General features: G+C 40.0%; 1 protein-coding gene across 1 annotated transcript; it reads left to right on the forward strand.

Annotated features, from left to right (window-relative positions):
- Positions 1 to 8,178: 8,178 nt before the first annotated feature.
- On the forward strand, positions 8,179 to 16,857 carry lamtor3 (late endosomal/lysosomal adaptor, MAPK and MTOR activator 3). Its single transcript, XM_077563198.1, has 7 exons — positions 8,179 to 8,336; positions 8,557 to 8,596; positions 9,498 to 9,532; positions 10,403 to 10,461; positions 12,150 to 12,283; positions 16,448 to 16,511; positions 16,601 to 16,857. Exons 2-7 carry the CDS (start codon positions 8,588 to 8,590, stop codon positions 16,672 to 16,674), a joined length of 375 nt encoding a protein of 124 aa, XP_077419324.1. The 5' UTR covers positions 8,179 to 8,336; positions 8,557 to 8,587; the 3' UTR covers positions 16,675 to 16,857.
- Positions 16,858 to 17,311: the final 454 nt, after the last annotated feature.

A 17,311-nucleotide genomic window follows, 5' to 3' on the forward strand; every position in this document is an offset into this window, starting at 1 on the left:
GAGGGGATGCATTATACTGTAACTGATTTGTAGGCTCCATTAATTGCAACTAGAATTGCAATTGCAATGAATAACTGTAGCTTTCCTTTGCATTCCTTTTGCAGGTTACTATGCATGAAAAATAAATAAATAAATCTAACTGCAAAAATGAAAGTGATATGTAGTCACAAAGATTAATAAAATGTTATAATAAATAATAAATACAAATATTAATAAACAAAACAATTAATAAAATGTTCAATGATTGAACATTTAATTAATCTAAACAGATCTGATGAACTTCAATCTGTTTAAACTTGCAAGCATTGAGGGCTAATTTCAAATTAAAAGCTAATGTTATTGTACATTTACACTATGGTCCCCGGCAGCAAAGGTCATTTGCCGAAAATGTAGTGTGCCGAGGGATTTTGTCTTTTGTTTCCTGTGCATTCAAGTTTCGTCAAGTTTTCTCCCTGTCAACACAGAATCGGTGTAAAAGCTGCTGCATCTTCATTTTTGTGATGGGGAAAGTCTAGTTAAATGTATTTGGCAATTTGGCAGACCGCACTGTGCTTTGTTGGGAGTTCTGGTGGACCAAAGGCATTTGCCATTACATGCCCAACTAACCCTTTGGTGACAGAAAGTAAACTAGACCTTAGAGCAGCTAAAAGCAGGTCTAAGTTTTGGCACAGGTGGTGTAACGCAATTTTGGTGGATTTGAGTAAACCATAGGCAAACAGATTCAGCACTCTACTGATATGTGTAGTTGATATCATTGCATTTTAATCATAAATATGACGACAGCATGCATCGAACCCTCTGAATTATTAAAAAAAAAAATCTATTCATTAAACGTGTTATTATTATCATCACCTACATATTTTTAAAAGCACCACATTGACGGCGGGACAACTACTGTGTGCGTGCGCGCGGGCTTATATCACATCATGGGGACCATTTTCTGGGTTTTTACTATCATTGTGGGGACCACGTGTCCTTGTGGGGACATTTAGGTGGACCCAATGAGTCCAAACCTCTTTTTGAGGGTCAAAACTTGCTTTGATGACTTTTCATCATCTGCAAGTGGAGAATTTCTTCCAGGTCCTGATAAGCATACTTTGCGTTAGGGGTGTGAATTACCTAGTACCTTGCGATTCGGTGTAGTTGATGTCATTGCATTTTAATCATAAATATGACGACAGCATGCATCGAACCCTCTGAATTATTTAAAAAAAAAAATCAATTCATTAAACGTGTTATTATTATCATCACCTACATATTTTTAAAAGCACCACATTGACGGCGGGACAACTACTGTGTGCGTGCGCGCGGGTTTATATCACATCATGGGGACCATTTTCTGGGTTTTTACTATCATTGTGGGGACCACGTGTCCTTGTGGGGACATTTAGGTGGACCCCATGAGTCCAAACCTCTTTTTGAGGGTCAAAACTTGCTTTGATGACTTTTCATCATCTGCAAGTGGAGAATTTCATCCAGGTCCTGATAAGCATACTTTGCGTTAGGGGTGTGAATTACCTAGTACCTTGCGATTCGATCTGTATCACGGTTCATAGGTCAGTAAACTTGTACATTTAGACTGTAAGATTAGTATAAAAATGTACTTCAGGCTTATAACTGTGAGCCACTGTATTTAAAAAACAGGTTGCAATCTGTTTCATGTTTGAACAGCATTGAAATCAAATTTTAAGGCTTAATGCTCCATTAATACAACATTCTTCCATGCTTAAAGTGTGAACCCTAACTCTAATTACAGTTTTTCTCTATAGGTTTGGCACATTTTTCGAAACTGAGATGACATTTTCAAAATACCATGGACAAATCCCAAAACTACCTTAAAATTGCCCCGCGACCCTTGTGAGGACAAGCGGTTAAGAAAATGGATGTAAGAAAATGGATGGATGTACCTTACAATTGGTCTCAACTGAATGGCATTTCTCATTGCTTTCATCAAATTGCCAATGTCTTAATACATGTCTCAATTGTTTCAGTGGATCTGTTACAGTCTACAGTTAGCACAATATGCCCACATTTAGCACATTTTCCAAATGGATAGATCTTGCTGATCTAACTGGATCAGTTGTTTTTCAGTCTACTAGCTGTCCTCTCCTAAACATGTCAGCAGGATTTCAGCGTGTAAGTCATAATATGCAAAATCATCTGTTCAATTATCAAAATTGTTCAAGCATGTCACAGGGAATCAGTGTAGAGGATGGTTGAGACATTCACACCGTTTTTTTTCCTAGCAGCAATGCAAGGGAAAATATCGGCTCCGACGTGGATGAAGACCTGAAGGCTGAACCTGGGGCTGCGTCGGCAGACGTGGCTCGGAGACCTGGGGCTCCGACGGCCGACGTGGCTCGGGGACCTGAGGCTCCGACGGCCGACGTGGCTCGGGGACCTGAGGCTCCGACGGCCGACGTGGTTCGGGGACTTTGGACATCGGCTGACGTGGTTCGGGGACTTTGGACTTCGGCTGACGTGGTTCGGGGACTTTGGACTTCGGCTGACGTGGTTCGGGGACTTTGGACTTCGGCTGACGTGGTTCGGGGACTTTGGACTTCGGCTGACGTGGTTCGGGGACTTTGGACTTCGGCTGACGTGGTTCGGGGACTTTGGACATCGGCTGACGTGGTTCGGGGACTTTGGACATTGGCTGACCTGGCACGATAGGGACTTGAGGCTGCGGAGCCGGAGCCTCATCAGCCTGCCACCATGGGGAGTGAGGAGCAATAGGGAGACTATAACCCGAGGATACCGAGAGTGAAGGATCGTGACGTAAACTAACGGGAGTGGGTAAGGAACCAGGTAAAGGGGAAACTATGTCATGACGTGGCGGTAACGGTGGGCTATGAGGTGCACGCGATGGGGACCGGTGTGGTGAACACGGCGGAGACCCAGGTGAGGAGGGGTGACATGACCCGGTGTCAAAATAATCCCTAAATGAAAACTGTGAAGAAAACATGTGGGGAACTAAACTGGTGAAAAAGTCCAATTCGGAGTCAGATTCGGAACTGTAATCCGTAAGTGCATTAATGGGAAAGGGACCTTCATCTTCATCATCGGAGATGTCAGAGTCTAAAAAACATTGAGGCGATAAAATGGTGTCGTAGGGCAGAGACTTGAGTGCGTTTTGCTGATCGTGTAAAAGGGGAAGAGAAGACAAATACCGTGAAAAGGAGCTTACTTGGATGGAATGGGATTGGATGGCAGGCTGATGGTGCTTCCGTGTCGACCGACGACGAGCCGGTCGCTTACGGAAGCTTCCCGCTGGGTCTGATCTTGGTCGGTTCATTCTGTCAACAAAGTGGGGCTTTAGGACCCAGATGCGGGAAGGCAGAGCAAGGAGGCAGAGGTGCAGTCCAAAAGAGGTTTTAATTTCAAATCAAAAAAAAGCTAACTTCAAAGTACAAAACAAATGGAACTAACAAAACCTGAAGCAAAACATGAAAAAAACAACTAAGGCGAGACTAACAACATGACATGGATCCGGATAAGGCAAAGAGGTCAGCGTGACGTGGCGAAAGACTTACGAACGTGGCAACAGCAAAAAATGAACCGACACAGACAGGGGGGAGACAACCGACTAAATACACCAACACTAATGACATGACAAGACACACCTGGCTGAGGGCACTGATTGGATGACACATGAGGGTAATGGGGAAAGGTGGACACAATCAAGGTTGACACAGACACCACACGAGGAAGGGCAAGTGACCAGAAACGAGAGGAGTCAGACTTTTCACACTAAAACAGGAAATGACAAGACAAGGGGAAAACATGACAGGGAGTAAACAAGACTGAAAGTAAACATGACAAGACCTTTGGCCAAACAAAGAGCAGTGTATGGATGGTCAAGAGGGGGAAGGTGACGATAGTAACTACACAGTAAATTCTGTAGAGTAAATTTGACCCTATTTTGAGTGGGACCAAATAGACTCAGTTTTGTCACGGTGGGGTTGGAGGACCCAAATGCATGGAGGTAGGAGAACCACGGCAGGGATGCATGTAATACTGAAAACGCTTTATTTAACAAAAACCCTACCAGGGGTACTGGGTGAACAAAACCAACAAAGATCTGAGAAGACCAAAAATCGAAGTAACAACAAAACACAAGAGTGGTGACAGCGACAATGATCCAACCAAGACTGTACAAAACCAGGGAACTAAATACAAGCCAACTGACGAGACAACGATAGACACCTGGACAAGACACAAGTGGCTGGGGGAGATGACTGGATGACACAAGGGAACAGGATGACGAGTACAGGTGCAAACAAAACCTTACAAGTCAGACAGGACACCAATCATAACAAGTTTAGAGTAATATTTACACTTGGAAGAGAGTAAAATAAAGAATTGACCAAAAAAATAAAAGTCACTGAAGGGTTGAGGAACTTCAGGTTGGGACGGCTGCAATACCACCTGAGCTACGCCACTTCTACTGTTTGCTTAATTCCAAGATGTTTTTGGTCTCGGAGTTATGAAGATTCCAGCTGACACGAGCGATATACTTAGTACAGTAACAAACAGCAGGAGCTCTGTTGCTCAGGGCGTCGATTGGCTGCCTCCAAAGCTGAAGGTCATAAGTTTGTTCCTCAACCCATGAGTGACTTTTACTTATTTATTTTTCACATTTTTATTTTACATTCTTCCAAGTGTACAGTAAATATTACTCTAAAACTGAGTCTATTTGGTCCCACTCTAAATAGAGTCAAATTTACTCGACAGAATTTACTGTGTAGTGAAACTGTTACAGTAGTTGGTTCTTCTTTTACGCTGTGCGCTAGGTATAATTTTAGTTATTAGTTTTTCATGAATATACAGATTTCGGCTTACACTTTCTATTGTTACACTCTAATGTGTAAGTAACTTTGCGTCAATAAAAAGTGTTGCAATTTCCTTGACTGTGTGGAGTATGTCAAACCACAAACTTTTTTTTTTTTTCTTTTTTTTTCTTGGGAGATCTCAGTATTGATCATTTGAAATGTCATCATCATTGTTCTCCCTTTTTTTTATTTTTTTTTTATTTTGTATGTGTGTTTGTGCGTGTGTGCGTGCGTGTGTGTGTGCGTGTGTGCGTGCGTGTGTGTGTGCGTGTGTGCGTGCGTGCGTGAGAAAAAAATAAAAAATAAATAAATAAGAATTCCCATACCGTTCACCTAAACCGAACACTTCAAAATCCAGCCAGAGTCGTGGGGCCGCCAGGAGACCCGAAGGGGGACCAAAGAAAAGAAAGAAAAGCGAAGCCCAGCACCGACCAGACACCACCCACCGGGCCACTAACCTTCACCAACCCCAGAGACATCCAAACTCCAACAAATCAGGGAAACCTCAAGGGCCCAAAGGAGAAACTGAGGAAAGGTAGAAAGGACAGACGAAGCAGAGTGAGATCCACAGACACCAGCCTCCACCGAATCAATGACCTGAGGGAGAAACAAATTGTGTCTGAGTCTCGATAGATGCTGGTGTGGTGGTTCTAGCATGCATGAAAATCTCCACCAAAGAGGGGAGCCGTCGACCCCCGCCAGGACAGAGCAAGCGCAACACCTCAGGGCCCCCCAGGCCGCGGCCGCGCCAAAGGACGACCCCCGGGCCCCGCAGGGGCCACCGGCCGGAGAGCAAACCCCGGAGCAGGAGCGCCCCCCACCCCAACGCGGCCCGCGCCCCCAACCCAACGCAGCAGGACGGGGCACTGCAGGCCCACCAGGCACCCCACCGGCCCATAACCCCCGCTCCCCTCGCGACCCCCCCACCCCCGCCACCCACCCCAACCGCCCCCAGGTCCCCAAATCCCCAGACGCCCCCCCCCACCCCAGCACCCCCCACCCCGGCACCCCCACCACCACCCCCCACCAACCAAGCCGCCCCGCCCCCACCCCCACCAACCGACAGCCCCCCAGCCCCCGACCCCAGACCCCGGGGACACACCGCACCCAGGCATCCGCGCCGAAGAGGTGGCCGGGCAGCTGAGCGGAGAGGGCACCCGCGCCCACCCCACCACGCGGAGGGACGGAACACCAGGGGCAGAAGGGGAGATGGGGGCACCGGAGGACGGGCGGCATCCACCAAACCACAAACTTTGAAAACTGCTCTTGTAAAATTCCCCCCCCCCCTCAGTTTTATATATAATTGTATTTTGTTGGCGGCACCTCTGCTGTTGTGACAAAACATCTAATGATTTTGACCTGCAATGCTCACAGAATGCCAAAGGGACGATGCATTTTGGGGGCACTGACTACTTGTATGACATAGAAATTTGATTTTGACACATAGGTAAGCTGTTTTGGGAGAGATATGAGCTTTTGCAGATGATCCATCGTGTTGTGCAAAATCATCCAAGTTACTTTTGGCAAAAGCACTAAGTGAATGCAGATGAGCCAAAGCAATTAAGAAGGATCTTTGCAGTTGTGACAGTACTTATTGACTCTTTGTTTGGGAAAGGAACTTGGAGTGAAGCATGAGTGAGCAGTTTTGGGATAGATATGTGCTTTTTCTAATGAACTGATGATTGTGCACAAATGTAAGTCTGTTTGGCCAAATGAACTTGCAGTTTTGAAAATATCATTTCAGTTTCAAGAAACAAAGCCCATTTATACCTGCCCGTGTCTACAAATATACTAAAAGAAAGAAAACTCCACACATGCGTACTTTTAGACTGCACTTTACGCTTGAGTTGCACTGGGCATGAAAATAGGGCCCATATACACAAAGTGAAATTGACAGACAGACAGACAGACAGACAGATAGATAGATACTGAAGACATTTAACATTTTCTAAGCATATTTTTACTGTTTATGAATTTACTTATAGTATATAGATGCCATTTAACTGATAATGTTTGTGTGAAATATATTGGACATATAACTGTAGTGTAATGAATAACACTTTTCACTCCCTTCCAGCTGGTGAGACAGGAATGCACATGGGAGGCATGCATGTTCTCAAGTTGATAACACTGTGGGTCTTAGGGAGTCTAGGTCGCAGGGTCGTACCTGTCTAGTCATATATTTCCGGCTCTGGACGAAACTGGAGTAAACATGTCAATGAATCACTTGTCTGTTTATTATAATTGCTAACCCTTTGTCCAGCCTCAGAGGAGGAGTATGCTTTTTTCCTCTATAAAGCGACTGTGTGTTTTTCATATGGACACACTCGAGGCTTAACATCACCTTTGAATGTAAGCATGTCTTGTGTCTTTTAGGAGCTCCTAAAATAAATCTTTTGCAAAAGAAGCTTCTTCATCAGATCTCATTTTTCAATTATTTTTGAACACGCAAAGATTACACTTAATATAGTAATCAACTAATACCTTCAATAGATAGATAGATAGATAGATAGATAGATAGATAGATAGATTTGTGGGGGGGTTTGATACAAAAACTTAAGATCAATAGCGTAAGTTTAGGGAGGATTCTCTTGGGATAATTTCATTGCTACGGTTCTGTTTTTGCTGCTCATATGGTATGACAAATGAAATAAATATGCTGAATCTTAAATTAATGTCCTGTACATTCTAAAAACAACCTTTCAGAAAAAAAACTCACCTTTCTGTTTTTGCAGCATACAGCAGTAACAAGGTAGAAGGCCACTTCTCTGTTACTTCACTAGTTGTGTGGCAGCATTGAGGAATCAACTGTAGTGTGAGGTTTCCTGCAAAGCAAGCTATTAATATCTTGCTATTTATGGATTTGCACAACTGTCCTTGTCCTGCCTTGTGTTTTCAACAAAATAATACTGAAATACATACAGTTATATCTCAAGGAGGTAAATTACATTAGATGTATTGCTGTTTCTTTTGATTTAATGTGATCTAACCATTTCTAGGTTTAAAACATCAGCAAACATCTGATTAGCTGTCATAGTCATCCATGCATTATTATGCATTACACGATAATATGTAATCTAACAATTAAACCCATTATCTCAATATACATTATCCCAAATTGATGTAGGTTTTACTCATGAACTCCTTAACTTTGACGTAAACATCAATAAAATCGTCAGTGACTACTCAGTTATCCATTTGACAAAACCTTAAACGTTCATAACAGTTTCATTATTGCAATTATGGAAAACTGCATTTACACCAGTTAAATATTCGCCATCAGACTTATTGCATGAAGTTAAGATGCTGTTGTGGCGTCGCGGTGCGCCAATTGCGCAGCTTTGACTTTCCTCAAGTCTTTCTCAAAAGGCGGAAAGAAAACAAGCAGGTCATGTGACTTTGTGCGCGTGACCACCGTTGACGTTTGTGTTGGTGACAGTAGACGGTGTGCGTTTCTACAGTTTGCACAGTTATTGCAGTTTTTAATTTCTTTCCAGAGGACAGGTATGTGGGGTCGTTTCGTGTTTCTCCAAGCGGTTTTGCTCAGTTACGTTAGATATTCAGTATTCACCTCGTATATCTTATAATCATCACGGAGCAAACTCGCGCTAGTTAGCTTGCACGTTAGTGTCCATTGATGTTTACAAACTTAACCTTGCGTCATTTTCTTGTTTGTTTTAACGAACATCGGGTGTATTAAGTGTTTTGTTCCTATTGCCAACAGAATTGAATGACACGTGAGAAGACTAGCCACCATGGCTGATGTGAGTATACTATTGCTGCATTCAGGGCCGGACTGGCAGTTATTTTCAGCCCTGGAATTTCATGGCTCAGACTGGCCCACTTCAGTTTACAGTGTTTTAATGAAAATGTATATTTCATATGTATTACTGTATCAATCTAAAATAGATTAAACATTCGAATAAGTAACCAACGTCAATAGTGTAGATGCCACGGACTTCCGGGTTTCACACATCAGCGTAGTACAAAACTCGTTTTCACGATTAAGCACATTTTCAACAATTCGATTTTTAAAATGACAATGTATCGAATTAATTGGATTTATTGCCCAGCCCAACAGTGATGTGGTTTTAAAATGAGATGTGCGTCGATTATGTCTATAGCAACTCTGGACAAAATGGTACATTGGGAGCATTGTGAAGCTGGTCTTAAATTTAATTTCAAATGGAATCGATACGTTTTGAATTTAACTTGCCTTAAGCAGTAGGAGTCTTTGCAAGCAAATTTTAAAAACAACCAATTCCATTAATTCTCAGTAGACTGTGTCTGTAGTTAAGTTTGGGAGAGATTCAACTTGTAGCATTGTTATACGTACAGTATGTCATCAGTTTTCAGGATTTTAAACGGCCTATATTTCAAGGCCACAAACGGCTACAAATGGCTACCTAGTTTGCTCTGCGGTATAAGTGTAAATCACCATCCAGCACTTTTAGTTTCTGCCTTACTTGCTGTTTTTCACTTGATTGTTCTGAAGTCGGTATTTTTTTCATAGAAATATTTACTATAATTTTGACTTTACTACTTGATTAGCATAAGTTAGTGATAAAAGTTCATAGTAAGCATACAAATTTGGGTACGTTTCTGAGACATGTTCCTATGTAAATTTTTTTTTTAATGTCTTCATCTAACATTTTTCTTTTGCAGGATTTAAAAAGATACCTGTACAAACAGTTGCAAAGGTATGTATAAAATATGATGTAAAATTATTTTGTTACTGTATATAGTTCAGATCATTAGGTGAAGACATTTGTAAAAATAGTGGAGCCTCGGTCCATAAACTTATTAGTTCGAAAACTTGTTTGCCATCCATGATGTTTGCAATTTTCCCTAAGCTAAAATGAATGGAAATATAACTAATCCGTTCTATGCCAGAGGTGCCAGACTGCTCCAATAGCAAAATCAGATTGACTCTTTACTTGTGTGGGAGTTATACTGAGAGCTAATTTAGAGATAACAACAACAAAAAAAAGCTAAGTAAAAAATAATTATCTGCATGTGAATTACATGACAGATGGGTCTAATAACACAGCATGTGTGTTTTGCATGGATGATGTGTTTGTTGTCAACTAAATATTTGTCAAAGTTTATTCTAACCAATTCATTTGTAAACGGTTTGTTCATGATCTGAGATTCCACTGCAGGGTTCTACATTAACAATAGCCCATGGTCACTATGTGACTGGGCCAGTAGATATTCCTTAAATAAATACAATGGAAGTCAGCACATTATTGCTTTTTAAATATTTAATATTCAATATTTTGAGTTTAATTCACTTAAACTGATCAGTCATGATTGATCTTTTACCGCGCTGGGCCCATTTTTGTGTCTGCTTAAATCCTTCCATAAGGAATGGCTTGAATAAGATATAAAACATAAAAAGCTAAATGCCAAATATTCTATTACTTCGGTTCGGTCTGAACGTAGCATTAAACCCTGCACTGTACCCCGCAAACAAAAGCGCGAGACCAGCTTAGCGTCGCAATATTTATGGTTCGGTCTGAACGTAGCATTAAACCCTGCACTGTAATCTGTTTTGTGCTTTCATGTAGTGTTGAAGGTCTTCACGCAATTGTGGTCACAGACAGAGATGGAGTTCCTGTTGTTAAAGGTATTGAAGCAATATGGTACCATTTGGACACTGTTTTATAATGGGCCAAAATTAGGAATCTGTGTGTTACTTAAAGGGGAAGTACTAATTGATGTCCAATACTTCAGTGAAAGTAAAAGTGTGCAGATCCTGAAATGTCATGAAGTACAAAAGTAAAGACTGAACTGTCAATTATGTAAAGAACCTGCTTTGATCATTTGGCACAGCAAAAAATCAAAAACACTCCAAATCATGTGTTGACTTGTTTCTTGGTAAAATACCCCAAATTGCAAATTGTCTTCACTTTCACTAAACGTTGCGATATTGCAAGTGTTTTTTATTACCAACCTCTCTTTTAAAATTATTAGAAAATTAGCATACCAGACAATCTTTTACAAGCTTATCTCAAAATTAGTTATGCAACAATTTGTTATCAATGTGATAAGGCAATCATACATTTATATGGTTTCAGTCATAATGGCCCACCAAGGGAAACCATAAATGCGATGTGGCACGTGACAAAAACGAGTTTGCCACTCGATTTACCAAGTTTTAATCTGAGAAGAAAAAAATCACTTTAACACAATCAGTTTGCCCAGCCCTGGTCTAAATTGTCCCCAGATGTGACTAATGGGGTTTCCATGCACCAATTTTTATTTGAATTTTCAAAAAATGTGAAAATAAAACAGAATGGAAACGCTAGAAATTCGAAATAGGGTCCAAAATTCACTAAAAAGTTTTTATGCTTGGAGGGAGTTGATTTTGTAGCGTATCAAAAAAAGGAAAAGGCGAATTTTGGCAATGGAAACAGGTTTTGTGAATAACCACTGGCAAGACCTGATGCAAGTCACACGTTTTGACCAGATATTACATCACATGTACGTTTATAGCCATGTCGGACGATAAAGTAAGGTATGTTTGGGGGGACGACGAAACAGAAATCTATTTGGAATTAATTAAAGAACCGAATATTAATGCAGTTTTAGAAAACAGTAAAGAAACGCTACGATTTATCAAAAATTACAAAAGAAAACTCGTACGACGTCATCGCACGGCACAGTTTCTTCCTGTTCTTGTTCTTCTTTTAAATTACTGGTGGACCCCATCTATATGGTGTATACCGCCACCTACAGCGGCAGAGTCTTATCGCAATACTCGCAAAAGAAGAACAGATGGAAACGGGCATAAGCATGTCCGTTTTGCGCATTTTCCCAATATTTGCTTAAAATTTTTGAAACATTGGGATGGAAACCTGACAATGGTGAGTGTGAAGGGTTGTTCGTCTGTGTGTGCCCTGCGGTTGGCTGGCATTCACCCTTGTGAGGATAAAATCTGCTCAACTCGGAATTTCTCAGATAATGGATGCATGAATTTATTTGAAATTAAATTCTACTATCTGCAATTTGAATTGCAATTGTATATATCTATCAGATTTCTAATATTAGCTGTGCTGTAGTTTTTGTGTGTGTGTGTGTTTTTTTTTTAATTCCTTGGGTTTACTTGAACTTTTGTTAGTTTTAGTAAGTACAGGTAACATTTGATTGCGGTTATTGTTGCTAAAGGCAACAAGACTAATTATTAAATCCAAAGATTGCCTTACTTTTTTTCTCCCATCTTTACATGTTGTTCTCAAAATTTGAAAACGTGTGTAGCAGTGCATGTTCTGCCTTATGTGATAGAGATAATATATTCCTACATTCTTCCTGCAGTTGCCAATGACAACGTACCAGTCCATGCGCTGAGACCAGGCTTCCTGTCCACGTTTGCTCTGGCAACAGATCAAGGCAGCAAGCTGGGCCTCTCCAAAAACAAGAGTATTATCTGCTACTACAACAGCTACCAGGTCAAACTGCAGACAGCGTTTAAATATTGTTTAGCTTAGGCTTTACATGATCAGGATTTTTGGAGCTGATCAGAGACTTAAGAAAAAAACATCCGATCACCGAACCGATATGAAGGTGGAGCAATATGTCTATTTAAATAACTTGTTAATTGACTGTATGTTAAAAACAAAATTGGCTTTATGCGATCAGTTTTAGGGTCAATCAGCGAGTTTGAAAAATTATACTCGATCTCCAATTCAATCAGAAGATGGAGAAATATATCTATTTAAACTTTTCTATTGCTATTATATATTTTTTTACAGTAGCCTATTATATTATTATTCTATTTATAGTATATAATTATTAGTGCTGTCAGGTGTTTAAAAAAAAATCTAATGAATTACATATTTGTAATTAATGAATCGATTTTAATCTAATATCTGCTAAAGGTCCCCAAATAAAGAATCTGAATTCTAGGAAATTCTTTTTTACACAAGGTACAAACCACTGCGTTCTTCTTAACTCATTCAAACCCTAAAATGTGTAAATATGTTTTTTTTTTCTTTTTCTTTTTTCTTTCACTCCTACTAAATTATTTATACAGTTTTTATGTTTACTTATGCAAGAGCATACAGAAGGCTTGGATGCATCTTCTGACAGGAAGAGGTAGCTTTAAAGCATTGGTAGTTATAACAAAAAACGGCCATCAGGTGGCAGCAGAGTATAAGAGGTTCAGCCAGGGCCATGTTGCAACAAGATCCTTTTCCCAGTATTTTCAACAAGAGTGTGAATAATGATGAAACTTGGCTATATTCTAATGCTAATTGCTGCAAAACTTTCCTGCAGGGTCTAAAAAAGTTTAAAATTTCGAAACTTAATTTTTAGGCCTTAAATGTCTTTTAAAAACACCCATATTTTTATACCAGGCCTAAAATGTAATATACCCTAAGTCTTAAATTCTTATATCCGCTCCATCCATTTTGAGAACTTTCTGTAGGGAAAAAAATGTGCCTGTTGCATTGTTGTTTTTACTGTCTGCGTGCTGAAAAAGTCAACACCAAAAGCGAAGGGGGGCATTTGAGGCGGTGCGTTTGTTTTTTAGTCAATATAGTTCGGACAGGCGGGTAGTTCATAGCGGTTAGCTAAGCTACACCGTTACATTCGGATCAAGGCAGATAAAAGCCTTCAATCGCCGCAAATAGTTTTCAATTGGGTCTGTGCCTGTAGCGGACATTGAGTTTGACGATCTGTGCAGCATTCTCAGCAATTAGTCTTGTATTTGTCTTTATTCACTTTGATTCGAAGTTAGCACATGTCACTATCTCTTCACTTCGTGGCTTTCTTTTTCGGCTGTCTATGAAGTACGTCCTTATGTGGGTGCAACTCAGTGAGCCACCAAGTGTTCAGTCGGACACACTACAGTTTGTATGGAGAACTGTAAAATGGGAGCTACTCTGGCACACTGTTGTATTGAATTTAATTATTTGCACAATGTGACTTTTATAGCCACTAGATATTTTACTTTTATTTTATGTATGTATTTAGTTTATAAAATGTATTTTATTGTATATTGTACAGGGTGTCTCGACACCAATAAAAATATAAATGGCCCTAGAAAATTGATCAATAAATGTGATGAAATCAACACTTTAATATATAGTATATAATGTTTTACAGTTATGTTTTACTAATTGTGAATTACTTGATCTCTTATTAGGAATCATTACATTATTATCTTATTTTTTTCTCTCTTATTACAGTTATCTTTTTTGTTTTTGTTTTTTCTTTTGCTAAGTGGTGCCATGCTTGCAATGATGAATGGCTTGCAATGATGCGTGACAAGCTCTAGTGATTGTGCTGTGTTGTCGTTTGTTCAATCATTGACATTGCATCATCAAAGAAAGAAAGCAATTTTCAACACTCGAGTTTGGAGAATCCTTTGTAAAATAAATAAATAATACACACTTGGGAATGATTAATAGTAATGATTTTTTGAGAAAAAAAAGTTAAATTGACCAAATTCTGATAGAGGTATCGGTACAAGGCTAGCGATATACAGGGCCAGTGCTGGTTCTGGCAGGGCCACCACCCAAAAAGGCTTAACCCTTAGCTGCATTAGCTAAAGCATTATTGCACCGCGACCACTTGATTACAATGTTGAAACTTTTTTTTCCCTGAGAGGAGTTTTGCTGTAGTGGAAGTGGCTGCGACAAGTGAAGCAAAACAAAGCCCCTCTCTCCGGTGTACACTCCGTGCCTGTGTACACTCCGGCAGTGAAACGCTAGTGAGTAAAGCGAGACGAAACACTCCCTTCGCTATTCGTGGTAATGTAGCATTATAATTAGGTGGCCCAGTGTGTCCACTACCGCATACTGTACCTTTCAAGTTTTCATCTCCACCGACTTTATGCAGTTAGTCAGAATGGGGACTGTCAGCGTGTTTCTGTAAAATGGATTAGTGTTAGTTTAACAAGAATTGGCTTGAACGTTTTCTAGCTGGAGGAAGTAGCAGGCGATAGGCACTCGGCTTGTTGCAAAGTAAGCAAAAAATATATATAAAGTTGGAGACTTTGGGCGTGAAGGCCCTCGAGTCACACGCGAAACCCAGAAAGAACCAGCTTGCTATGACTTGAAGTTGGTCTAAAAAATTTCTCATAATGATCTAAAAAGGTCTAAAAATTAACTTGGTGATTCCTGCAAGAACCCTGGGAAACAAATAGAAATAACCTTCTTTTTTTTCTGATAAAAGAAGAGACTCTAATTTTTCTTTTGGTAGGTTCCATGTTTTTATAGCAATCGAACACAATATTCTGTGGGCCTTACAAAATCTGTCAAAATCCAGTAAAACAGCCAGGAGTGAAGGTGGTTGCTTCAGTGAAGATGGCTTGGAGTGAAAGAGTTAATAGTCCCATCTTTGTTCTTATTCTAAATAAACTTGCCGTTCAAAGGTCCAAGTAAGCTTGCCTCGCTCTCCCGTCGCACTCGCGTGTCACCATGTCTGTTGTCGCCCTGCTTTCGACTAATGGCGCAAGTATTTGAAATTAGGAAATTAATTGCCATTAGGAAGTGACGTGCTACTGCAGCCTACGAGTCACTTAATGGGCCAAATTTCAAATGCTTGCGCAGATTTCACTTCACATTCATGGAACCTAACTGAATAAATCCACAGTTGTCATTAGCATCCATAAGGCAAGGGTCATTGTTGAGTTGTGCAAAAGGGCCGCCAACTCCCCTATTGGTATTGAAATTAGAAAGGCCAAAAGGTAGACCTGATCACACCTGTGTTTGGATGTTAATCCAAAACTATCTAAAACACTTGGAGGCAGTTATTGCCTCATTTGCAAATAAATGGTGGGACTAATCCAGCCACTGGGCTGCCCTTTGGGTATTCTATGTAGAAAAGTCAAATGGCTTGGCTGTGGGACTTCTAGCTGTAATTATGTTCATTTTCATACTGTGTTAATTTGTAGCATTAATTAATATAATTAACTCATTCATTCAAAGATTAGAGTCTCTTCTTCCATCAGGAAAAAAGTGTATTTCTATCTGTTTCCGTTTTGCAGCAATTAGCATTAGAATATAGCTAAGTTTCATCATTATTCACAAATCTTTTGAAAACACTGGGGAAAAACAGCCCTGGCTGATCTCTTATACTCTGCTGTCACCTGCTGGCCGTTTTTTTGTAATACCTACCATTGCTTTAAGCTACCTCTTTAGGTCAGAAGCTACATCAAAGCCATCTGTATGCTCTAGCATAAAAAAAACATTTGAGAAAAAAAAGGATAAAAAATAAGTTTTTGGGAGTGAAGGACAAAGTATTAAAAAACGTATTTATTAGTGGGTTTGAATGAGTCAACGCGTTAAACTAACAGTCCTAGTATTTATACAGTCTCACTTCTGCCATAGCAATAATCCACATAATTGACAGCCATTGAAATGCATCAGAGAAAAAATATACTCCCAAGATTACGAAAATAAAATAAAAACACAGAAAAACCTTTAATTAGAGCCCCAAATATGACAAGCCGAAAAGAAGATGATCCTAAACATGCATTGTTTACAAATATTTTAGCATTCTCCTATAAGGAATCAAGTTAGACATTTCACCCAAAAAAGAAGCCATCTACTTTTCTGATGTCCTCGTAGATTATGGTTTGACATGTTTGGTGTCTCTGTGTTGAACAGATTGTGCAGTTCAACCGCTTACCTCTTGTCATCAGTTTCATTGCTAGCAGCAGTGCCAACACAGGTAAACAACAGTTAAGCTTCTCTTGTGCATTTTATTGATCGAGTTTTTTCCTCTTGTAGTGAGATGTGATTCTCCTGTTGTTTTCTCAGGTCTCATCATGAGTTTGGAAAAGGAGTTGGCTCCACTAATAAATGAGCTGAGGCAGGTAGTAGAAGTGACATAAAGTTCGTCTCACCATCAAAGCCTCAGGGATTCGCTGAGGGCAAAACTCTCCCGTGCCGTGTTGTTTGCATCTTACACTCACTTCAATCACAATTTAACACTCTGTGCTGTGTTGGAATCAATTGTTTTATGTTTCATCTGATACTGGAAGTCTGAATAAATTCTTGATTTTAATACATAAAAAGTTAACTGTTTTTTTTCCCCCCCTTTGAAGGATTTGATGCACAGTTAAAAGTGTACTTGTGGTGCTCTGAAGGAAAAATACATACAGAATGTGTTTTTAGTTAAACTAGTTGTATTTAAGCAAGCTTATAATTATGGAGGAAAAAAACTGCCAAAATTAAAAAAATAAATTACTAAATAAATAAAATATAAAACAAGATTTAAAAAAATACAAATAAATGTGAAAATAAATAGAATTAAATATCAAGTCAATAAATAAAAACGCTCTGCTCTCACATTTATTTATTTCATGCTGCAGATGCTCTGTCAGGTCAAACTGTTATTCTAATGAGGGGGCGGCTCTAAGCGTGTCTTTGGTTGGGTTCCGCTGTTGCAAACTGCCTTTCAGTGGTCGAGAGAGCGGGTCGGCGAACAAGGAAGTCTTGCCGGCTTGCATGGAGAGCTCTAGCAATGGA

The sequence above is a fragment of the Vanacampus margaritifer genome, chromosome 1, assembly GCF_051991255.1.
Source record: "Vanacampus margaritifer isolate UIUO_Vmar chromosome 1, RoL_Vmar_1.0, whole genome shotgun sequence".
Taxonomy (NCBI): Eukaryota; Metazoa; Chordata; class Actinopteri; order Syngnathiformes; family Syngnathidae; genus Vanacampus; species Vanacampus margaritifer.